This window comes from Octopus sinensis, unplaced genomic scaffold (genome assembly GCF_006345805.1).
Source record: "Octopus sinensis unplaced genomic scaffold, ASM634580v1 Contig15977, whole genome shotgun sequence".
Classification (NCBI taxonomy): Eukaryota; Metazoa; Mollusca; class Cephalopoda; order Octopoda; family Octopodidae; genus Octopus; species Octopus sinensis.
In genome coordinates, this window is record NW_021834041.1 from 497 (window position 1) to 27,236 (window position 26,740).

Below are 26,740 nucleotides of genomic sequence, written 5' to 3' on the forward strand. Positions count from 1 at the left end.
TCATCACCAAACTGTCAGATACATCTCTTCATTTGTTAAGAGCCAACAAAAGCTGGGAGTCTTGTCTTCAACAAGTTGTGTTGTCTCTATAAGAAACAACACAGCATATTGTTTCTTTTGTCTTCAACTCTCTAAATCCCATTTTCTAGACATCCCATCAGTAAATAATTCTCCTTTCTTAGCCAACAATTAAACTGCTTTCAAACCTGATTTAGTTGCAGCTACATTATTAACATTTATTTCTTTTGAAAAAGCATTAAAAGACTCTAATTCAGAAGTTTATATTTCTCATGACAGTTTTTCTCTTTGATGAGAATTGTAAGATGAATGCTTCAACTGCTAATGTTAATATTAGCACTGCATTTCAGAAATATGGGGAAAAGGCTAAGAATGGGCAACTCTTTATATTGTGTAAGAAAAACTTTGTGTTTTGCTTTAAAGTCATCCCTCAAACTAAGGTAAATGTTCTTCCAGTGTGTGAATTGTCTACCTATTTGCAGATTCTGGATCTGTACAAATTTTCTTTCCAATTATAATTTTCAAAAGCCTGAAGCTGAGAAAAAATTTAAAGTAGGTCTATTTTGTGAAGAAACACAAGTATTTTTCTTTCTACCACTTTGGACTTAACCCTTTTCAGACATGGGGCTTTAGTATGTTTAGCCAAAAAGACCAAATTTTTTTTTCTGTTAAGATTGAAATTGAAGGGTGCAAGTAGAAAACAGAGGATAAAGTACCTAAAGCTACTTTATTAGTATGTAAAACCATATAAATTATATAGTTTTATATCCACCGAAAGATGATCTCTGATTGGCTATTACACTTCAAAATGTTGGTTTGATAAGGCCAATGAATCAACTTCAAAGTCCTTTCAGCTGGTATCACACTTGGGCCAATCAATCAGCCTGGGTGTCACAAGAGGGTTAACAACCTGAATGTATACTTGTTAATTATTTTGTTATTAATGGGGTAGTCAGGTAATTCAAAAATACTGTGTTAGGTTCTAATATCCATTATTCTTAATCCATAAATAAATTAAGTAATAGTTATGTTCTAGTTGTACTGATACAGTTATTTGAACTTAATGTTTAAAAACTAGTTTTTTTTTAATTTCCTCTTTATCAGATAATTTACTACAGTGAAAGTAGAAATTCCAATTACTGAACGAAAAAGTACAGAGGTAAATTTACTTTCAAAATGTTGTCAGGAGGTAAATGGAATGAAAAAAATGTTGAAAGCTGTTGCTTATATAATCAAAATAGTTACCAGAGGTAAGACACAGCCTGGCCTATTTGAAACTGGTAATAATATAAAAACGTCCCCTGATGCAATAATGTTGATATTACCTACACATTTAATGACATACAAATGTCATTAACGACATAGCATGTGCCATAAATGACATTACATGCAATGGGAGGTTAAATTATTTTTAGTTAGAATGAATGGCAGATTTTGTGGCTCCAGGGATAAACATGACATCAACCACTTTACTTGCTTTCCTCAATGTACTAGTAAAGGTTTTTTGCCACTCCCTGCTCATATTGTCATAGATACATACAAACTATATTGCAGCAGTGTATGGGATGTTGTTGATTTCTGTGGCTCCATCCATTTAGAGGGGTGAAGATATACTGTTTGGAATTTCACACTTCAGGAAATTTTCATGTTTTAGCAAACAAAAATATCACACTTTTTTTTGTATTTTTTTTCATATAAAACATTGATTCAGTTGAGGTTACTACAGCAATTAGACTTTTATTTTTTGAGACTGAATTTTATTGCTCACTAACTAAAGATAAATAGGGAAACAAAATTTTTTGTGTGAATGTCACACTCAATGAAGCTGAAGGCTCAAATAAGACTAGTGAGTATAGTTTGTTAACTCCAGTGCGTATGAACAAAAACATGGTTCCAACGGAGGAACAAATTGATTACTGGAGATAAAAACATAACAGAAAACAATAGTGTAACAAAACGGGATATAAAACATTTTTATACACATTCAGTTCATAAAAAATTTAGAGTTAGTTCCCTTAGTTTCATTCACCATAACGAGACTACAGTATTATTTTTATATTATTTTTACCATCTAGAGATATGGAAAATAACATTTCAAACTATCTTTATAGAATAAGTATAACTTTATGATACACGAAAGAAATTCTGCCATGTATTTTGTAACAGAATTATTTTAACATGACCTCCTGGAATCTGTCCAGAGACGTGCAACCAAACGCATACCCTCCATCAGACACCTACCATATTCTGAGCGCCTTGCTTCCCTGGGCATGGATTCAGTGAAGCTCCGGCGTCTGGCGACGGACTTGGTAAACACCCACAAGTTTATCAACCACCTCACCAACAACAACACTGAACACCTTTTTGATCTCCATGTGTCTAACACACGTGGACATGCCTACAAAGTCAGAAAACAACACAGCTCCCATGACTTTCGGAAACATTTTTTCATGCTCAGAGTTGCTGAAGCATGGAATAAACTGCCTGCGTCAGTTGTTGACTGCCATGACACTGCATCCTTTAAGGCCCTCATGCTTTCCGAAATCTGCCGAAACTACACCTGATTATATATACACTTTAGATGAGTTGTAGTGCACCTGAGCACTGTACACAATTATTATTATTATTATTATTATTATGATGATGATGATGATGAATCCATATTATATACTGATTATATACAGAGAATTCAGGCTAAATTTGACAATTCTTTTTGTCTCCTTTTTTCAGGAACAGCTTAATGTATTGATGAACAGTTGACAGTAGTGGAGAGCAAAGAGATCAGAGTTTTACTTGAGATAAAGTTAGCTGACATGGAGGAACCGAAACCATCTGAATACGGGAAAAGAGTTACCCATCTCATGATGATTCATGCCGGTGTCAAAATGCTGATGTCATCATGGTTATTCAATGCTTTGTGGAAAGTGTAAAGGCTGCAGACACAACATAGCAAGCTGCAATGGAGGCTATGAAGCCAAGGCCAGCAGGAAGGTACACTGCAAGCGTTCTGACTGTGACCACATGCCAGAATTCATCCCCACAAATCTGAACAGGGCCTTAGACTCAACTCAGAAGGCTATGTGAAGCTGCTGCAGACTATGGTCAATTCCTGGTTGGAGAGAGTTGCTGTTGGAAGGCCATATGTGTAGCAGCAGGATTCGGATCCTTGCCAGACTTTCAGAAAGAGTCAGAAATGGTTGTCTGAGAATTTCTAAGACTTCACCAGCCTCAATTTCTGGTCTCCTAATTGAAATCTCAAGGATTAGTATGCATGGGTCAAAATGAAGGAAGTGCCCAAAGATCTTCCCAGGACACAATGAGGAACACATGGGCCAAGTTCCAGAGCCAAGGTGAAAGCTAAAGGCAGCAGCTACTTCAAGTAAACTGTTATCTCTGAGCCATAAGCCAGGTTGATGTTTTTTGATTTTTAAAAAATTACTTTTATTTTTGGAGGGGATATTGTTTTCTTTACCTTTTATGCAAACTGTCGAATCTAGGCTGAATGTCCTCTGTGTGTATATGAGGAGGGACAGGGGTAGGAGGGAGATGATTTATGATTGATTCAGAATTAATTTCTTTCTACTTTAAATGACTCAAAACTTGAAATGTTCACCTTTCTACTACACAAGACAGAAATCAGGTAACATTCTCTCCTCAATTGATAAAAAATTTCTATTATCTATTTCATACAAAATATGTCATTCGGATATCTGCTTTCATTTCAAGTTAATTAGAAACATATATTTTATTACTTGGTTCAGCCTTGATGACAGTAGTGTTATAAGAGATATATCTCCAGTCATTAATATAGCACCATGATGCAGAAAAAACGTAATTTTTACACAGAAATTTGTTTTAAAATAACAAATTTACAGTGAAATAATAAATCTATAGGATATAAAGAGTAATTGCATTTGTTTATATCAATTTAAATCTCTGTTATGCACATAAAGAACATTTAATTTGCTAATTGTTATATGACTGCAACACTATGACAGACTTAGAATAACAGTTGAATAAATTATAAATATCTTATGAAGAAATTAAATTACCAAACTATTGATATTAATGTTTTATATAGTTCGTCACTGCTAATATTTTAAATCAAATAAATATCTTAACAAATGTACTCATTTTGTCTGTCCTTCTCAAGATGGAATAAAACTAACCTTTCTGAAAATAATGCTCAAGATGAAATTAACAACCAGATATATTTTATTCATTACACACAAAGACACAGATAAGAACACATAGTCAAGTAAAAACACAGATAGACACTAATACAGGAAGCAGCCAGAATTATTAATAACTGTATTATTATGAAATTTGTGAAATTTAATAGAGAAATGCTATACTACTAAATATAGTTAAATGATTATTATGTGCAATAATTTATAAATACAAAGACTAAATATCTAATGGCCTCATTTCCTAGGAACAGAATGAGATATAATACTCATAACAAGTGAATGAAGATAATAAGGATATATAATTATGAAGAAAATTAATTATGTAAGTTTGAACATATATTCTTCATATTAAATGTTGTTTCTATAAAGGAAATCCTTGATAGCCATCATGGAAAGGAAGACTAATAAGAACTAACCCAAATCTAATATGGCCACCATTAGAATATTACATTTTGAGGCTACAATACAAGCAAACATGAAATCATTATTTCACATAATTTGAATAAATAATATGGAATAACAAACTTACCTTCATTGTGTGTAAAATCCTTTGTTGTATAAACTGTGACTTGGTCCCAATGTTCTGTTGTTAATGTTTGTCTGTGTCACTGCTGCTATGGTGTGACACTGGCTTCATGTTGATGGAATAGTGTTGGTGGTGAGTCAGTGGGAACCAGCAGTTCCCTCTCAAGTCTTCCTCTGTGGATGGGTGGTGTTTAGTGAGTGTGTGTGTATGCATGTAAGTGAGTGAGAGAGAGAGAGAGAAAGAGGGGAAGAGTGATGGGTGATGCTTACTCCAGCCTCACTCAGACTTGGTGTTGTGTTTTCCCTCCACAAAGAAAAGAGAGGGACAACAAACTATCAGCTCCACTAACAGTCAGCCATGATAAGTCTATATAACACCAACATGTCTGATGTGGAGAGAGACTGACATAGAAATCCTTAGAACAGAGAGGTTATATTAACAAAATATGGCTGATGCTGTTAATGTGTGTGTAATTTAAAATATAAACAGAATATTGATGATAATAGTTAGTGTGTCTGACCTAATTCTAAACTAACTCTCTCAATCAGGATTTGAAACTTTAAAGATGTACTGATATGTATAGTAAATAAATTATATTTCCTGAAATACTGGTCTCAAATTTTCGTACAAGGCTAGCAATTTGGGGTGAGAGAGTAACTCAACTGCATGGACCGAGTACTCCACTAGTACTTATTTTATCAACCCTGAAAGGATGAAAGGTAAAGTCGACCGGGATGAAATCTGAACTCAGTATGCAAAGATGGACAAAATGTTGCTAAACATTTCACCTGGTGTGCTAATAATTCTGCCAGCTCACTGTCTTATTTATTTCCTAAAATATTACCATGTAATATAATCCTTATTCAAGATTTATATGGAATATACATGTAAACTGTCATCATCATCATCACTTAACATCTACTTTCCATGCTGGCATGGGCTGATATTTCCTCACATCCTAAAATTTAATTAATAACTCATTAATAACACATTTTCAAAAGCATTTTTACTTTTAAATTTTATTTTACCAAGAGAAAAATTATTTTAAAATTTCCAAAAATGTTAATCTTACCTAAGTTTATGTAATTACAGAGAGTTATATTTTGATTGAAACTTTTCATGCCTATAACTGATGGTTATTTTTTTCATCTGTAAAAACCTTCAAAGATTTATTTATAATATGTATAGTTTGAAATGCATAGAAAGGAATTCAGTCATATGAAAGCAATATCATGATGTAACTAATATATTTCTGCTGTTTTAAATGTTGTGTGAATGTTGAAGGTGATATTATTTCTGTTGTGTTAACTTAACTGGCAACAACATCTGGTGTTGAAGGTAACTGTCTCTCTGGAGGTTTCACATATCTGTCTTGGTAATGGTCTCTCTCACTGGTGCTTGATACATCGGGTGGGGCACCACCATAGATTCCTGAAACACACATATATATCAAATAAATGTATTGAATAAGTCACATAGTCAGTAGGTATTTTATGTCAGGGAAAAAAACTGTCAAACCTTTAAAAGAAATTTAGATGTGTTTTAATTGTACAATATATTATGTTGTTTACTGATTTTAATTAAATAGTTCTGCTCCATTAGTTTCAAAAAGTATTATAAATCACACCACAATTACCTGTATATTGTGATGAACAACTAATTGTACATAATGAAAAACAAGGGACTAATGATGAAAATACTGGACCAGGTTAAAATATATGAAATTAAGAACTTGACAAGGTGAGTAGATATATATCTGAATTTGAAGGAGATTCATCACAAGGGATAAGTTACAAAACTTAGTGTAAATAATAAATAAATACATAAATAATATATAAATATAGTGTAAATATGAAAATGTAGTATAATAATATACAAAGAAATGTCACTCACAACAAAACCCATATCCAAAATATTTTTGTATTCATATAGACAGATTTTATAAAAGTCATTTTATCAATTGTATTTCCGCATCAGTTTAATAATTTATGTCCCTAACACTTAGCTGAATGGAACAAACACCATATTTTGTAGAAAAAAGTGCAATACCTTTTTAGATTCCTGTAAACTGTGTACTTATAACTACCAGAATATGAATAAGAATTGAATACTCTTGTAAATGTTCCTAATGTTAGGTTCTTGAAGATATTTTGTGAAATATAAACATAGTTCAGATCATGTAAATGTTTTCTGTTTTTTTCAGTGTTTAGAGTTAATTCTGGACAATACTGTGATAACCACCTAATGACATTTTATATTATGTAAATTGCATTCACAATAACTTTTGAATAGATTACAGCGAGTTGAGCAACAGGATACATGTTTAAGTCAATGACAGTATGTAATATAGGGGAGGTCCTCTATACATCTTTGCTTTGTACAGGGAGATTTGGTGTGTATGTATAAAGTATTATATTGTCACTTTAAGTATATATTGGTATTTCTAAAAGTTTCCTTACAGCTTTCTATGTCGTGATTAGTTGATATATTTTAAGGAGAATACATTACATAATGTCACAAAGGCTGTTTCTAAAAAATCATGATTAGAATTCAGGATACGAATTTTATATTAATTAACAGATTAAAGAGTTTCATGAGAGTGACTTCAAGAATGAGAGACATGATAATGAAATTAATAACAAATGCAAATGGCTGAGAGTGTTCTACCTGACATTGCTGGTATTTCTTCATACTGTCTACTTGACCGCTCACTCCAGCACTGTCCACTGCTCTTACGACTGGCCAGTGTGTCAGTGGGATAGTGAGAAGATGGTCTGTTGTCTCCATAAGATGTCACCTCTATTGGTTGACTGTATTTCTGCTGGAAAATACAATAGCAACAAAATATATTGTAATGGTATCATTTATAAATGTGAACCTGTTACATAGCTAATTCTTAAATATTGATGGGTACATGTATGTAATAATATACTATTAACAAGCTATTCTTCCTAACTGCCCATATGAGCACCTAACTAGAACAAGTTAACTAAAATTAGACACATCACAAATCATTATTTTATAGCTCACTCTGAAAAAGCAAATAGTGTCCATGGAATTTTTACATCTTCCTTTATTAGTTATACTACAAATTCATATTGTGCATGTGTCTGTATAATTGCCATACAAGCCTGGAGGCATCTGAACTGCTATATCAATAGTCTTCATAAAATTAGCAAAGATTCTATTGACAAATGGTAAGAACGTACAATGGTTAATTAAGTCACTGATGCTCTACAGTGTATGAATGAACCCTTGATACTCCTAATAGGGATTCTCTTGGATTTGAACAAGAAACAGAAGGCATTTGTCATCTCTGCACCATATCAGTAAATTCTTCAGAGCTAATCTAAACCAAAAGCATTTGGACAGCAAACAGTATTCTTAAATTTCCAAAGAGGAAAGTAACTTTCATGTAAACATGGTGCCATCTAATAGTCAATCAAAATAAGGCTTACCTTTGTAGACTTCTGAAGTGTTCTGTTCATCGTTGCTGTCTTCCAGTCTTCAGGATAGTAATGGCTCCTCGAATGACCATATCTGTCTGACATCTCTCCTCGATTACCTGACATCACAGGTACACTGTTGTTACCTTGATAGATCAACTGTCTCATCTCATTGCGGCATTGGTATGCCTGTTTCTCTTCTGCTGTTCTTTCAGATGAGCTATTTCTCACATTGTTACATCTCACAATACACAGGGTTATAGAAACCACAATAGCTATAGATACTATCACAGCTGCTACTACAATGATAATCAACAATGTCGCATCTATTGTGTTATCACTTGGTAGGTGCACAGCTGTGAACATTGGTGACGTCTTGTTACTAACAGTCAGTGTCAAAGACACACTAGTTGTTGCTGACAGAACTGGAGTACCACTGTCTTTCACAACAAACTCAAGCTCATATGATCCAGCATCATTTTGGTAAACTGTGCGAGAGTAAGATAACACACCAGTGAACGAATCCAGTTTAAATAACTGTCTCTCGTTACCTGAAACGATTTCATACCTGAGAAAAGCATTCATGTGACTGTCTATATCAGATGCTTTCAGAACTGTGATGTCGTTCTTACTTTGCGGATGATAGTGGACATTAAGAGTGAAAGGGTCAACACTAGGAAATGTAAAATATGGAGCATTATCATTTCTATCCAATACTTCCACTTCAACATTCACTGTGTTATTCAGAGATGGGCTTCCATTGTCTTTCACAAAAACCTCAAACTCATAGAAATCTCTGTGTTCTCTGTCTAAAGACTGGTTTGTTGAAATAAAGCCAGAGTTGATAATCTGGAATGGCAGACGATATTGCTGTTTATTTCTCAGAGAATAAGACAATTCACCTCCCTTACCAATATCTGGGTCTGTAGCATTGATAAAGCCAATAGGGAAATTAGCTTTGTCATTCTCATAGGTAAGGAACTTGAATGTGTCTTTCGTAAAGTGTGGTTCTACATCATTCACATCCAACACTTGGATTGACAGATCTTTATCAGTTTTCAGAGCAGGTAATCCTTTATCTTCACACGACACAGTAAAGTGATAATGTTCCTGTGTCTCTCTGTCTACTGCTTTCTTTAGAACTATTTTATATTCCTTCGATCCCATTGACTGTAGTTTGAATGTGTCGTCTTTGATATGACAGTTCACCTGTCCATTGTGTCCAACATCGTTGTCAGTGACCATCACATAAGCAATGAAACTACCAACTTTGATGTCTTCCAGAATGGTAGCTGTGTTGTGATTCTGTGTAGAAATAAAATTCACATCAATATTTGGGGGATTGTTGTGTTGGTTGATGACATTTACTATAACCGTTGCTATGGAACTCAGAGGAGGTGTGCCATCATCTCTGGCTTCAATGTATATTTTAAAAGACTCTTCTTTATCAATTTCTGAAGATGTAGCTAAATATAATTTCCCAGTATTTTCATCTAAATTAAAATGTCTCTTCACTTTCTCAGTAGTTTTCCTGGCAAAGTAATATGATATTTTACCATTCCTGCCAATATCTAAATCATTGGCTAATAATGTGACTACTGGAATATTCTTTTTATGTTTATGTTCAATAGAGACATTGTAGATACTTTGAGAAAATTGTGGTGCATTATCATTTTCATCTTCCACAGATATTTTCACATTTAAAACAGATTGTTTTGGTGGGTTCCTCCATCTTTAGCAATGACTTCAATATCATAATTGTCCTTCTTTTCTCTGTCTAATTTCTCTTCTAAAATAATTCTTAACGTTGATATTTCATCAGTTTGTTTAGAAACTGATAAAGAAAAATGTCCATTATCTTTTTTTAATTCATAAGTAATTAAGTTGTTTTCTGGACTCATATCTTTGTCAATAGCATTAGGTATGGGTTTCTTCATACCTTTACCATCTCCTTCCCTAAAATGTAGAGTAATTTCTTTCTGAGTAAACTCAGGTTGGTGGTCATTGATGTCTTCTATTATGACTTTAATCTTTAAGATCTTCATAAATGTCTTGGATTTGTGAACAGCAACTTTAACGATTTCAAAACATTCTTTCTCATAACTACACACAGACTCAGCATCCAATGTCTCAACAGTGTACAGTTTACCTGTTCTCGTCACATTGAACAACTGTTCTCCCTTTTGTTGCAGTTGACTAAATGTAATTAAATCCTTATTCTTTAAGAAGGAGCTGTCTGATTTCTGTAAGTCAGTAGCAATGTCCCCTACATAGGTGTAGGGACTATTCTCTTCTTCAACATGGTATGTGATATCTTCACTTAGATAACAGTGGAAGAAAGTCAGTAAAACACAGAGAAATAGCAACATTTCTGAACTTGATATTAACACAGTGTCCAGGAAAAAGGTGGTTTGTAAAATTAAACCTGAAACAAAAAATATGTATCTCATATCAATAAGAAATGTATGGATTTGCAAACCAAGTTTCTTTTCTTTATTTCATTCATAAAAATATTTTCAATGAAGAGCAGCAATGCTACTCTTCTTAATATCATGTACAAGTGGACAAGAATTATATGACCAATTCTCACCAAATTTAATTATGTATATTAAGATTCAATGATTCATAGAATTTCTGAAGACTTAAAGAGTAAAAGTGGCACTTATTTCCAGATAAGTACTCTCAAACAAATATTAATCTGCCTAATTTTGAAGTAAATTAATTAAAGATGAGAAACGTGAATTGTGGGCAAGATCATAATTGATATTTTGACTCTCATTTTACAATGGAATCTAACTTCGCATCAATATTTTTACAGGTCAAAATACAAATATTTTATGGAACTTTGAGTTATTTCCCTTAAACATGACAAACAATTTTAAGTCGAGCAATTATCAATGAAAATATGCTTAGTTATGTACTTTACGTACGCACAGGTGTGTGTGTGTTTATGTGTGTGTGTGTGTGTGCTTGTGTGTGTGCTTGTGTGTGTGCTTGTGTGTATATATATATATATATATATATATATATATTGCACTTTCAGAATCTGGTTAATACATTTGTGATAATGCTATATATATATATATATATATACAAAGCATTATCAAAATGTATTAACCAGTTTCAGAAAGTGCAATAATTATATGTTCATGAATTTTTAAAAATACACGTGAAATCGGACAATGAAGTTTCTAAGATTATTAAATAGTAATGATATGCTACCTGGTGGTTAGTTATTGATCAGTTTAAGATACTAAGCCAAATCGCTTTAACTCAACTCCAAGAAATAATTCCTGTCAATAGCACTAAATTCTAAAGAAATTATGAACAAAAGAATTCTATAACATAATACTGTCCATTACTTGACTCATCTGTTTATTGAAGAAAAAAGTCTTACAACAAATTAGACCAGAAGTAAAGAAAACATTCGTTTAGTAAGGTGAGTAAGACTTAGCTGATTACTTTAAACTTGATAGGTATGAGAGAATGGCATATACCTGTTTAAACGTCAAACTAATAATTTTAAATAAAGCCACCTAATGTAAATTTGACAATAATTAAATAATCAACAGATTTACAATTAATTGCGTCCTATAACTGAAAATGAAATAAAATTATGTAGAAAAAATCTAATATAAATACTTAATGAATGTATCTGAAATTAATTATTCTGAAATATGCATCAAATATTTGGAGACAACCTTTTTAGCGATCTGCAGGTGAATGTTTGTTATCTGTGATAGACTAAATTATTTTTGTGTAAATCTATGTCAGCACTTCTTGAGCAAAATTATGATCAAAGCATTCCAACCATGACCATCCCATAATTTTTCATATAGTGGTACATTACCATCATTAAAAAAACAATCAACAGATAAAGATTCACACTGGAACAGATAACAAGGAATAATTACCAAATCAATACTCTTCATGCAGTTTTAATACCAGGTATTCCTAATGGATTTACTAAATTAACAAATTTTGATTAAAACAAGGTATAAGCTTGGTTGTGTGATTAAGAAGTTTGCTTCCCAATCACATGGGTTTGGGTTCAGTCCCACTGCACGGCATCTTAGACAAGTGTCTTCTACTATAGCTTCAGTCTGACCAAATGCTTGCAAATGGATTTGGTAGACAGAAACTGAATGAAAGAAACCCATCGTGTGTGTAAGTGTCTCTCCCTCTCTTCGTATTATGTGACAGTTGTAAAAGAGTGACACTGTTATACAAGCAGTGAGGTTCTTTCCAATCATCTATTAAAACATGTCTGGCCAACAGTAAATATTACCTTATTTGGAAATAGGTGAGGTTTGGCAACAGGAAGGGCATTAGTCCATAGAAAATCTGACTCAATAAACATTTTCTGACCCATACAAACATGGAAAAGTGAATGTTAATAAAAACATGATGACAATGATCAAAGAACATACTAGAAAATGTTAGAAACACTTCTGGGTTATTGCTGAAAACATATTAAGTATGTAAACTAAAAACAATCATTTACTGATCAACATTGGCCATACTTGTACATTGAATTTGTTAAACACATTTCATAGACAACCAATATGAAATATTACATCATGAATACTGTTCAGTGACTGAACAAAAGAAGTGAATACAAAACTATACTCATCAATAACTCACGCAAAGCAATGAACATTTGCATCCACCCAAGACTAAACACACACACACACACACAATATACTATCAAAAGTAATAATGGTTTCTAACTAATATTCTTTTTCTTAATTAAAATTTCTTATATGAACATGAATTGCAATGAATATATATATATATATATATATTATATATTATATAATATATATATATATGTATATATATATATATATATATAAAAAAGGCAGACAAGATAAACAGTGTGAAAACACAAAAGATAAGAGAATATGCTTTGAGCAGAATGCTAGTGACAAGGATTGAACACACTCACTTCACTCTCTGTTTTTCACAATCTTTTCCATAACCAACTCATAAAGACATTAAATGAGAACAAACAGATCTAATATGGCCACCATTAGAACGTTACATTTTGATAATATAATATGGTTATATATGAAATCATTATTTCACATAATTTGAATAAATAATATGGAATAACAAACTTACCTTCATTGTGTAAAATCCTTTGTTGTATAAACTGTGACTTGGTCCCAATGTTCTGTTGTTAATGGTTGTCTGTGTCACTGCTGCTATGGTGTGACAATGGCTTCATGTTGATGGAATAGTGTTGGTGGTGAGTCAGTGGGAACCAGCAGTTCCCTCTCAGTCTTCCTTTGTGGATGGGTGGTGTTTAGTGAGTGTGTATGTGTATGAGAGAGAGGAGTATATGAGTGATGCTTACTCTAGCCTCACTCAGAAGTGATGCTTTCTCTAGCCTCACTCAGATTAAATGTTGCCTTTCCCCTCCACAAAGAAAGGAAAGAGAGGGAGAAAGGGACAACAAACTATCAGCTCCACTAACAGTCAGCCATGATAAGTCTATATAACACCAACATGTCTGATGTGGAGAGAGACTGACATAGAAATCCTTAGAACAGAGAGGTTATATTAACAAAATATGGCTGATGTTGTTAATGTGTGTGTAATTTAAAATGTAAATACAATATTGACAATAACAGTTAGTGTCTGTCTGACCTAGTTCTAAATTAATTCTCCCATTTAGAATGTAAAATGGAGAGAAATCAAAACTGTGAAATAAAGTATTATTTTTAAAATGTAATATCATCATTTTATTACTCAAATATATGTTATACAATTGTCTTATATTTGTTGCTTAAATATTTTCAATTTTAAATTGTATTTCACGAGTAAAAATGTCAATCTATAATTTCTTAGTCATTCCTTTATCTTTAGTTTACCTAACAGAGCTATAAATGTATTCCTCTTACCTAAGCTGTAAAATTATTGTCTGAAACACATACAAAGATATTCAGTCATATGTTGGCAATATTATTAACTAACTAATATATTTCTGTTGCTTTTAAATGTAGTGTGAATGTTGAAGGTGATATTATTTCTGTTGTGTTCCTTTCTCAGTCTCACTTAACTGACAACAACATCTGGTGTTGAAGGTAACTGTCTCTCTGGAGGTTTCACATATCTGTCGTGGTAATGGTCTCTCTCACTGGTGCTTGATACATCAGGTGGGGCACCACCATAGATTCCTGAAACATATATATCAATGGGTATTCAACGATTGACTTTAGTCAACAGTTCCTTCTTTTATATTAAGTGCTCTACAAAATAACTATTATAAAGAGATTAATACCTCACTATACGATTAGACCTATACAATCTTGAGCATATTACGTGACAATTAACTAATAAATAAAAAGAGATTTACACTTTTAATTTATAAATTTAATTCATAGTGATAAAACTATTAGAAATAACATTTTGGAAGTGCTCAAAATCCTAGTGTTTGTTTAGACTTCACTCCCAGACATATCAATGGGATAAATGATAAACACACCAAAAACATAGGTAAATGTGAATGTTTTACCTGACATTGCTGGTATTTCTTCATACTGTCTGCTTGACCGCTCACTCCAGCACTGTCCACTGCTCTTACGACTGGCCAGTGTGTCAGTGGGATAGTGAGAAGATGGTCTGTTGTCTCCATAAGATGTCACCTCAATGGGTTGACTGTATTTCTGCTGTTAGAGAAAACAAAAAACAACAATGACTTGATTTGTCCAAGAAAAACATTTGGGAATTCTGGATGCTTACTGTTTTGGGGTGTAAAGGTTAGGGTGTGTGGTTAGTGTGAGATATGGGAGAGGAGACCATGGTAAAAGTTTTGAGACTGGAATGAGTTTTCAGCAAGCTATTCATAGAAAGAGTCCATGGCAGTGGTAAGAGAAGAAGAAATGAGAAGGAACATCTCAGACGCAGACGTTAGTGCATTGCTTAGTGAGTCTTCACTGATCACTAAAAGAAACATTGTTTGAAAATTTTTCAAGTCAACACTAAGATGCAGAAGGTAGCTAAGAGATTTTAGATAATTATAACTACACATCTATTGAAGAGAAGAAATAAGTGCCATAATGATAAATTATTGCCAAGAAAGAAGGATACCTCATGAAATATTAACTATTTAACATTAATTAAAAATCAAGGATGTTTGTGTGTGAAGTAGCAGTGATAACATTTCAGCTTTATAGGTCAAGGCATGTGAGATCATTAGATTCGAGGATTTTGATAAAAACTTCACACAAACACAACTCAAGAAGCTTCTATTCAACCTAAAACACTCACAAAATATTCTTTGTTTCCTTACAAGAAGTAGTGGTCTTAGATCCATTATTTTTAGAAAAAGAACAGGATAGCCACAATCTATACGTTCATTCTTCCAGTTATGTTGCATCTCCATATATTGATGGACCATATCACTTTGACTCTGCTTTTCTACTTTCACTTACAGAAGCCTCAACTCTCAGAGGTCCCACCCTGGGCGACTCATCTTACTCATCTCTTCTCCTCTAGTCAATCGTATTGCCAGCCTTTCTGCACCCTACAACGACCACTTAATCTTTCTGCCACAGCACATTTTCCCCACTGAAATTCACTCTACTCCCATACTTCTCCAGCTGTTTTATACCAGTAATTGCTCAAGAGAGTATGCCACATTAACCTCAATTGTGAGGGTCAAGGACACAGTCCCTACATCTGGTAAAAACCCTTATGTAACAGAAAAAAAAACTTGTATATTTATATGCCAGTGTAATGATTTATTTAAATATTGAATGTTGTTACAGTCAAATAATAATAAAATATCACAGACATTTGGTGTAGATGAGCAACATAACATACCAGAAATAACAATTTCTACTCTCAACTCATAATTCTAAAAGAGTACAAAATAAACTAAAACTAAATTCTGAATTAGAAGCAGCTCTAATACTATAAACATAATTGATGTCACAAACTTAATAATTGTGTTTAGTTTGAAGAGTTACAAGTCACAGGATTTCATCCATGGAAAGTTTCTTTAAGGCATACGTTGAAGAACACTGAATACTTCAAAACCAAACAAAACAGATGAAATACACAATTGATAATGTTATACAAACATTGTTGGATAATAATTATGGAAATAATATCTAAAACTATATTTATGAAAATATAAAGATTACACTAAAAGTATAAATGAAGTTGTTCTCCAGAGGAGATTTAAGAGAATACCGAAATAGAAGATTAATACATATTTTCATGCTTTTTGGCAAACTTCAGTTCAATGTCAATGTCTTCTATTCAAATAGTTCTTAATTGAACATTAACTACTAACAAACACTCAATCCAAATATATCTTACCTTTGTAGACTTCTGAAGTGATCTGCTCATTGTTGATGTCTTCCAGTCTTCAGGATAGTAATGGCTCCTCGAATGACCATATCTCTCTGACATCTCTCCTCGATTACCTGACATCACAGGTACACTGTTGTTACCTTGATAGATCAACTGTCTCATCTCATTGCGACATTGGTATGCCTGTTTCTCTTCTGCTGTTCTTTCAGATGAGCTATTTCTCATATTGTTACATCTCACAATACACAGTGTTATAGAAACCACAATAGCTATAGATACTATCACAGCTGCTACTACAATGATAATCAACAATGTTGCATCTATTGTGTTATCACTTGGTAGGTGCACAGCTGTGAACATTGGTGACGTCTTGTTACTAACAGTCAGTGTCAAAGACACACTAGTTGTTGCTGACAGAACTGGAGTACCACTGTCTTTCACAACAAACTCAAGCTCATATGATCCGGCATCATTTTGGTAAACTGTGCGAGAGTAAGATAACACACCAGTGAACGAGTCCAGTTTAAATAACTGTCTCTCGTTACCTGAAACGATTTCATACCTGAGAAAAGCATTCATGTGACTGTCTATATCAGATGCTTTCAGAACTGTGATGTCGTTCTTGCTTTGCGGATGATAGTGGACATTAAGAGTGAAAGGGTCAACACTAGGAAATGTAAAATATGGAGCATTATCATTTCTATCCAATACTTCCACTTCAACATTCACTGTGTATTCAGAGATGGGCTTCCATTGTCTTTCACAAAAACCTCAAACTCATAGAAATCTCTGTGTTCTCTGTCTAAAGACTGGTTTGTTGAAATAAAGCCAGAGTTGATAATCTGGAATGGCAGACGATATTGCTGTTTATTTCTCAGAGAATAAGACAATTCACCTCCCTTACCAATATCTGGGTCTGTAGCATTGATAAAGCCAATAGGGAAATTAGCTTTGTCATTCTCATAGGTAAGGAACTTGAATGTGTTTCGTAAAGTGTGGTTCTACATCATTCACATCCAACACTTGGATTGACAGATCTTTATCAGTTTTCAGAGCAGGTAATCCTTTATCTTCACACGACACAGTAAAGTGATAATGTTCCTGTGTCTCTCTGTCTACTGCTTTCTTTAGAACTATTTTATATTCCTTCGATCCCATTGACTGTAGGTTGAATGTGTCATCTTTGATATGACAGTTCACCTCTCCATTGTGTCCAACATCATTGTCAGTGACCATCACATAAGCAATGAAACTACCAACTTTGATGTCTTCCAGAATGTGGCTGTGTTGTGATTCTGTGTAGAAATAAAGTTCACATCAATATTTGGAGGATTGTTGTGTTCATTGATGACATTTATTGAACGATTGCCAGAGAACTGAGAGGGGAAATACCATTATCCCTGGCTCCAATATAATTTAAAATTCTTCTTTCCAAACTCTATTGATTTAGCTAAATATACACTCCTGTATTTTCATTCAAATGAAAATATTTTCTCATCTTCACATCAGTTTTCTGACTGAAATAGAAAGATATTTTACCATTCCTGCCAATATCTAAATCACTGGCAGATAATGTGACAACTGGAATATTCTTTTTATGTTTATGTTCAATAGAGACATTGTAGATACTTTGGGAAAATTGTGGTTTATTATCATTTTCATCTTCCACAGATATTTTCACATTTAAAACAGATTGTTTTGGTGGAGTTCCCCCATCTTTAGCAATGACCTCAATATTGTAGCTGTCCTTCTTTTCTCTATCTAATTTATCTTCTAAAATAATTTCTAATGTTGATATTTCATCAGCTATTTTTGATTGGGATAAGGAAAAATGTCCATCACCATGTAATACATATTTGATTAAACTGTTCTGATTACCCATATCTTTATCAATGGCATTAGGTATCATCTTTTTCATACCTTTACCATCACCTTCACCAAAGATCAGTGTAATTTCTTTCTGAGGAAACTTAGGCTGGTGGTCATTGATGTCTTCTATTATGACTTTAATCTTTAAGATCTTCATAAATGTCTTCGATTTGTGAACAGCAACTTTAACGATTTCAAAACATTCTTTCTCATAACTACACACAGACTCAGCATCCAATGTCTCAACAGTGTACAGTTTACCTGTTCTCGTCACATTGAACAACTGTTCTCCCTTTTGTTGCAGTTGACTAAATGTAATTAAATCCTTATTCTTTAAGAAGGAGCTATCTGATTTCTGTAGGTCAGTAGCTATGTCCCCTATATATGTATAGGGACTATTCTCTTCTTCAACATGATATGTGATATCTTCACTTGAATAACAATGAGAAAATGTCAATAAAATACAGAGACACAACAGCATCTCTGGTCGTGATGTCCAGGAATTTGGTAGCTTCACATTATTAATCTGTAAAATAAATAGATAGCTTGTAGTGGGAAGAAATAAAAAACATATTGTGAAAGACTATTTTAGTAATGAATAAATAATCTCCTTCTTATAAGAAAACATACCAAAAGTAGGACTGAAGTAAAGTATCCCAGGGGGAACTTACTGCTCACTAAATATACATTGTCTGCCATATATTTTATGGCAAGTTGAAGATCTTTACTTAATCTGAAATTGTCTTTGCAATAGTAATGAGAAGGCAATAATTTGGACAACTAATTCATATGATTTAACAGGTTCTTCTCATAAGTCAGATAACTTGAGACTACTTAAACAGCGCAGTTTCTTATTCTAATAATTTATTGTAATTAATCTTATAAAATATTGTTCAAAGTGACATTCATTATAAAACTGCTCCAATTTGCCAAACTTCATAAAGATAATAACCACCACATTCCCATACTCTCAAAATAATTAACTGATTAAAAATTATTATACAAGTTGCTGAAACTTCAACATAGACATTACAGACTTCACGAAAAATTATAAAATATGACAAAATAATTATAGGTTTTGTTTATAGCCTAATGGGAAAATAATGTTTCCTTCAGTTATACAGCCTAAATTGAGTTCGCTCCCTTGAACAGCATTACCAATAGCAAACGAAATTATTTTGCATTGAGTTTCTCTTATTTCTTTGGTCCCCGAATGAAAATGTAAATATATGTAAAATAATTATCGGTAACGCTTTTCTGCAAATAACTCAACGTAATTCACAAGAACACAGTAGAATACATAAGTGGGCAAGAGTGTATTTGTGCATGTGTGCAATAAATTCAATGTTATTTTGTTGTTATATTATACGTTAATTACTGATAAAACTATATTTGTTGATGTGACATTGTTTAAAAAATATTAGTATACTACAAATAATGTAATAGTCAGGAAATCATTGTCAGACATGCAAAGGGTAAAGTTTAAGGCAGGAATATGTGGTTACAACAATTCTGCTAGAACAGAAGAGATGAAAAACAAAATATAAATTCAAACCACATACAATTTGTCTGACGGTTATAATGGCACCAAAGATGGACATCTGGTCATCATTCACAAAACACTATGATAATATTAAGAAGCAGATATTCCAGAATAGAGAAGATATAAACTAGAAGCTATTTAAATGACAAATTTAGAAAAGTCATTTAGTGAAATGAAGTTATGGAAACCAAACAAATATTCACTTTTCAACCATAAAATTAAATCATTATCAATCAATATGGCCTTTTTATATTACAATATCTATCATTCAGTTCCAGTTATATTGCAATAACATAGTAATGGCAAAGATAATATCATCATCATCATCATCATCATCGTTTATAACGTCCATCTTCCATTCTAGCACGGGTGGGACGGAATCACAAGAGCCTGCACCAGACTTCTGTGACTGTTTAGGCAGGATTTTTACAGCTGGATGCCCTTCCTAACACCAACCACTTGTAATTTTTTTGGAAGTTACGTTCTACACTAATTCCTGATAAAACTATATTTATTGATGTGACATATTTCTGTCTTAACCTTTACCTGTTCCATGTCCCAATGCTACATGACATTGATGCCTCTGTCTGACAATGCTTTTTCATGGATGTAACATTATGTGTTGTATACTAATATTTTTTAAATAATGTCACATCAACAAATATGGTTCTATAAGTAATTAGTGTATAATATAACTTCACAAAAAATTACAAGTGACTATTTTTTTAAATTTTGTAAAACAACTCTACACTAAATTGATAGAGGACATGCTTGAGATGACATTTTTTAAAATATCCGATTATGATGAATATCATACCAATATTTTTTTAAGTTTCACACAGCAGGTATGGTTCATTAGCTTAGAAATAATCCTAGGTAGATGAATTCGAAATTTATAAATGTAAGGACTAATAATCTTTACTATTGTAGGCACAAGGCCTGAAATCTGGGGATAGGGAGCTAGTCATTTACATCAACCCCAGTGTTCAAGTGGCACTTGTATAACTGACCCCAAAAAGATGAAGGGTAATGTTGGCCTAGGTGGAATTTGAACTCAGAATGTAAAGACAGCCAAAATGCCACTAAGCATTTCATCTGGCATGCTAATGATTCAGCCAGTTCCCTGCCTTAAATTAAAGAAGTAATAATGAAACAAGACAAGATATACAGAAATTAACCAATTAATGTATTTAGACAAACAAACACACACACACACACACACACTTAAACATCATAAAACACATAAAAATACATACAACAATATCGATATCAATTTTTATTCATACTTTTCTTTCTTGTTACTACACAGTCAAATGTTAGTTTTATAATATATTTTATTATATTATTACTATAATTTCATACATATGGAAATAGTCTGCCACCGAAATATTTCAGAGAAATTCCTATAAAATGTCTGTATCAATTTATCAGTACACAATCATTTAGAAGAAACTAGTTAAGAATAAGGAAACAAGTACATGAAAACCTGGGAACATTAAAAATATAGTATATTGAAATAATGGACATTATATTCCTAAACAGTTTTTCTTTTCCTAGAGCTGTTCTCAAAATATTCAACAGCCAACGTCTGAAAAGAAGACATTCAATATGAACTGACACAGATCTAATATGGCCACCATCAGAATATTACATTTTCATATTACAAGAAGGCTACATATGAAATCATTATTTCACGTAATTTGAATAAATAATATTGAACAATAGACTTACCTTCATTGTGTGAAATCCTTTCTTGTATAAATTGTGACTTGGTCCCAATGTTCTGTTGTTAATGGTTGTCTGTGTCACTGCTGCTATGGTGTGACAATGGCTTCATGTTGATGGAATAGTGTTGGTGGTGAGTCAGTGGGAACCAGCAGTTCCCTCTCAGTCTTCCTTTGTGGATGTGTGATGTTTAGTGAGTGTGTGCATGGGTTTGAGTGAGAGACAGAGAGAGGAAGAGAGATGGGTGATGCTCACTCCAGCCTCACTCAGACTTGATGTGTTTTCCCTCACAATGAAAAGAGAGGGACAACAAACTATCAGCTCCACTAACAGTCAGCCATGATAAGTCTATATAACACCAACATGTCTGATGTGGAGAGAGACTGACATAGAAATCCTTAGAACAGAGAGGTTATATTAACAAAATATGGCTGATGTTGTTAATGTGTGTGTAATTTAAAATGTAAATACAATATTGACAATAACAGTTAGTGTGTGTGTGTCTGACCTAATTCTAAACTAAATCTCCTTTCTAGAAAATTTAAGGCTGCCATGTAAACTATATTTATATTTAAAATGTAATGGAGGCATTTTACATCATAAAGTTGTTGATATTTATTGCTTGAGACATTTTTTAATGTCAAACTTTACTTCACTGGGAGGAATATATATCAGTGATTTCTTCCAATATTGCATTTACCTTTCGTTTACCTAACAATAGAGTGGTGTGAATTGATTAATCAGAACAATTGATGCTATATCAGTTTTATCTGCAGAAACCTACCCCAGATGTACACATTTCAAATAATTTGTCAGAAATACATACAAAGATATTCAGTCGTATGTTGGCAATATTATTTACTAACTAATATATTTGTGTTGTTTTAAATGTTGTGTGAATGTTGAAGGTGATATTATTTCTGTTGTGTTCCTTTCTCAGTCTCACTTAACTGACAACAACATCTGGTGTTGAAGGTAACTGTCTCTCTGGAGGTTTCACATATCTGTCTTGGTAATGGTCTCTCTCACTGGTGCTTGATACATCGGGTGGGGCACCACCATAGATTCCTGAAACACACATATATACATCAACTGAACTTATCGTATGGTACACAAAGACAATAAGTATTTACTGACAGGCTTTGGTCAATATTCTCTTCTCTTCTATGCAATAATCTACTAAACAACTATTATAAAGAAATTAATACCTCACTATACAATAGATCTGTACAAACTTCAGCAGATCAAATAACAATTAAACTAATAAATAAAATTATCATAGTGTTCGTTTAGGGCTCACTCCAAAAGATATCATTGGGGTAAATGACAAATATACCAATTAAGATAGGTAAATGAAAGTGTTTTACCTGACATTGCAGGTATTTCTTCATACTGTCTACTTGACCGCTCACTCCAGCACTGTCCACTGCTCTTACGACTGGTCAATGTGTCAGTGGGATAGTGAGAAGATGGTCTGTTGTCTCCATAAGATGTCACCTCAATGGGTTGACTGTATTTCTGCTGTAAAATGCAATAGTAACAAGACATATTATACAGATAACATTTGACTGACAGTCCTATATCTAATATTGAATAAAATAGTTTCTGTCTGATAAAATAAGGCAGCTTATGCATTATATCACTTCAATTAGTAAAATGTAACACACGCTTATACAAGGTAATTTATTTGAAATATGACAATGTTCCAAGATAAAAAAAGAGAGAAATTACTAAAAAGTCAATGATGACACTAGTGAAATTAGTGATCACTCCATATTAAAAGAAGTGTACATATTCGATAAAGAATCAAAACCATAATTGTCTATTATTAATGTCCAGATACATTTATCATGAGATGGATTAAAACAGAGGCATTAAAGGATTAACTTAACTTTATATAAAGAGAGAAAATTGAAAAATATCAACACAACTTCCATTTCTCTGTCAATTGTTTCCTATTAGCCTATTTGAACCTACACATGCACACACACTATATACCTTGAATTCTCATTCAGACAGTGCACATAGCTGTAAACAATTTCAACAATATCCAAGTCAACTCATTACTAAGTCTACTCATTTTTGACTGTAATTAAAGAGATTACTAAACCTACAATGTATGAAAGCATCTTTGATTCTTGTTGTGGTAGAATTGCTAGAGATTCATTAAACATCAAATAACTTGTAACATGCACAGGACAAAATGTATTTCTCATCAATACATCACGAAAGTAATTTTTCAACATGGCATATTTCATATTAAATACATTTGGAAATTAAATACTACCAATCATCAAGGACAGTAAGGGTAAAGACCCCCTTCGGTCATGAATGACCATGGGAGCACATAGCACCCTCTAGCACAGTCCTCAAAAACACAAGTCCGGGCAGTTGTTTATGGAAGACCAGCAGTCGCCCATGCATACCGGCCTCCCTCTCCACGCCACCAGTGTTATCCAAGGGAACAACAAAGGTCGATACAGCTTGGCACCTGTGATGTCGCAACTCATTTCTACAGATGAGTGAACTGGAGCAACGTGAAATAAAGTGTCTTGCTCAAGAACACAACACGCAGCCCGGTCCGGGATTCGAGCTCACAACCTTACGATCGTAAGCTCGACGCTCTAACCACTGAGCCATGCGCCTTCAGTGATTCTGATATAAAGGAACAGTGATTCTGATATAAATTAATAAACTTGATCATTTTTAATTAAATGCTATTTACTGCAAGACTGATAATTGAAATAAAACTTACCTTTGTGGACTTTTGAAGACTTCTGCTCATTGTCGATGTCTTCCAGTCTTCAGGATAGTAATGGCTCCTCGAATGACCATATCTCTCTGACATCTCTCCTCGATTACCTGACATCACAGGTACACTGTTGTTACCTTGATAGATCAACTGTCTCATCTCATTGCGACATTGGTATGCCTGTTTCTCTTCTGCAGTTCTTTCAGATGAGCTATTTCTCACATTGTTACATCTCACAATACACAGGGTTATAGAAACCACAATAGCTATAGATACTATCACAGCTGCTACTACAATGATAATCAACAATGTCGCATCTATTGTATTATCACTTGGTAGGTGCACAGCTGTGAACATTGGTGACGTCTTGTTACTAACAGTCAGTGTCAAAGACACACTAGTTGTTGCTGACAGAACTGGAGTACCACTGTCTTTCACAACAAACTCAAGCTCATATGATCCGGCATCGTTTTGGTAAACTGTGCGAGAGTATGATAACACACCAGTGAAAGAGTCCAGTTTAAATAACTGTCTCTCGTTACCTGAAACGATTTCATACCTGAGAAAAGCATTCATGTGACTGTCTATATCAGATGCTTTCAGAACTGTGATGTCGTTCTTACTTTGCGGATGATAGTGGACATTAAGAGTGAAAGGGTCAACACTAGGAAATGTAAAATATGGAGCATTATCATTTCTATCCAATACTTCCACTTCAACATTCACTGTGTTATTCAGAGATGGGCTTCCATTGTCTTTCACAAAAACCTCAAACTCATAGAAATCTCTGTGTTCTCTGTCTAAAGACTGGTTTGTTGAAATAAAGCCAGAGTTGATAATCTGGAATGGCAGACGATATTGCTGTTTATTTCTCAGAGAATAAGACAATTCACCTCCCTTACCAATATCTGGGTCTGTAGCATTGATAAAGCCAATAGGGAAATTAGCTTTGTCATTCTCATAGGTAAGGAACTTGAATGTGTCTTTCGTAAAGTGTGGTTCGACATCATTCACATCCAACACCTGGATTGACAGATCTTTATCAGTTTTCAGAGCAGGTAATCCTTTATCTTCACACGACACAGTAAAGTGATAATGTTCCTGTGTCTCTCTGTCTACTGCTTTCTTTAGAACTATTTTATATTCCTTCGATCCCATTGACTGTAGTTTGAATGTGTCGTCTTTGATATGACAGTTCACCTGTCCATTGTGTCCAACATCATTGTCAGTGACCATCACATAAGCAATGAAACTACCAACTTTGATGTCTTCCAGAATGGTAGCTGTGTTGTGATTCTGAGTAGAAATAAAATTCACATCAATATTTGGAGGATTGTTGTGTTGGTTGATAACATTTATCTGAATTATTGCAATGGAACTGAGAGGAGGAATTCCATTATCTTTGGCTTTCACATATAATTTAAATGATTCTTTCTTACCAAAATTTATAGGTTTTTCAAGAAATAACTTTCCAGTACTTTTATCTAAATGAAAGTATTCTTTTATCGTTTCATCAGTTTTCTGACTGAAATAGAAAGATATTTTACCATTCCTGTCAATATCTAAATCACTGGCAGATAATGTGACGACTGGAATATTCTTTTTATGTTTATGTTCTATAGAGACATTGTAGATACTTTGAGAAAATTGCGGTTTATTATCATTTTCATCTTTTACAGATATTTTCACATTTAGCACAGACTGCTTTGGTGGACTTCCCCCATCTTTACCAATAACCTCAATATTGTAGTTGTCTTTCTTTTCTCTGTCTAATTTATTTTCTAAAATAATTTCTAAAGTGGAAATTCCATCTGCTTCTTTAGAAACACTTAATGAAAAATAGTTACCTCCACCATTTAAGTCATAATTAATTAAGCTGTTTTGGTAACCTTTATCTTTGTCGATGGCATTAGGTATGGTTTTCTTCATACCTTTACCATCTCCTTCTCTGAAATGTAGTGTGATTTCTTTCTCAGGAAACTCAGGTTGGTGGTCATTGATGTCTTCTATTATGACTTTAATCTTTAAGATCTTCATAAATGTCTTGGATTTGTGAACAGCCACTTTAACGATTTCAAAACATTCTTTCTCATAACTACACACAGACTCAGCATCCAATGTCTCAACAGTGTACAGTTTACCTGTTCTCGTCACATTGAACAACTGTTCTCCCTTTTGTTGCAGTTGACTAAATGTAATTAAATCCTTATTCTTTAAGAAGGAGCTGTCTGATTTCTGTAAGTCAGTAGCAATGTCCCCTACATAGGTATAGGGACTCTTCTCTTCTTCAATATGATATGTGATATCTTCACTTGAATAACAATGAGAAAAAGTCAATAAAATACA

General features: G+C 33.4%; 2 protein-coding genes across 2 annotated transcripts; both read right to left on the bottom strand.

The window, feature by feature from the left end:
- Nucleotides 1–5,995: 5,995 nt before the first annotated feature.
- On the bottom strand, nucleotides 5,996–13,310 carry LOC115230633 (protocadherin beta-15-like). The gene is made up of 6 exons (XM_036499745.1): nucleotides 13,305–13,310; nucleotides 11,992–12,067; nucleotides 9,987–10,605; nucleotides 8,193–9,912; nucleotides 7,402–7,555; nucleotides 5,996–6,165 (listed from the first exon to the last, which is right to left on the bottom strand). Exons 1-6 carry the CDS (start codon nucleotides 13,308–13,310, stop codon nucleotides 6,044–6,046), a joined length of 2,697 nt encoding a protein of 898 aa, XP_036355638.1. The 3' UTR covers nucleotides 5,996–6,043.
- Nucleotides 5,996–26,716, bottom strand: LOC115230634 (protocadherin beta-15-like). Its single transcript, XM_036499746.1, has 5 exons — nucleotides 24,435–26,716; nucleotides 16,512–16,548; nucleotides 14,701–14,854; nucleotides 14,230–14,362; nucleotides 5,996–6,045 (listed from the first exon to the last, which is right to left on the bottom strand). Exons 1-4 carry the CDS (start codon nucleotides 26,429–26,431, stop codon nucleotides 14,241–14,243), a joined length of 2,310 nt encoding a protein of 769 aa, XP_036355639.1. The 5' UTR covers nucleotides 26,432–26,716; the 3' UTR covers nucleotides 5,996–6,045; nucleotides 14,230–14,240.
- Between the last annotated feature and the right edge of the window lie 24 nt (nucleotides 26,717–26,740).

Bases quoted from the DNA above. Each gene is read 5' to 3' on its own strand.
- LOC115230633 (XM_036499745.1), bottom strand. The intron at 10,606-11,991 runs GTTGGAATGCTT...TTTTTGTTTCAG, and splicing joins AAAATTATGGGATGGTCATG to GTTTAATTTTACAAACCACC. The intron at 7,556-8,192 runs GTAAGCCTTATT...TGTATTTTCCAG, and splicing joins CACTTCAGAAGTCTACAAAG to CAGAAATACAGTCAACCAAT.
- LOC115230634 (XM_036499746.1), bottom strand. From the start codon at position 26,431: ATGAAGATCTTAAAGATTAAAGTCATAATAGAAGACATCAATGACCAC. The intron at 16,549-24,434 runs ATCGACAATGAG...AGACTGGAAGAC, and splicing joins TATCCTGAAGACTGGAAGAC to ATCAACAATGAGCAGATCAC. The intron at 14,855-16,511 runs GTAAGATATATT...TTTCTCTAACAG, and splicing joins CACTTCAGAAGTCTACAAAG to CAGAAATACAGTCAACCCAT.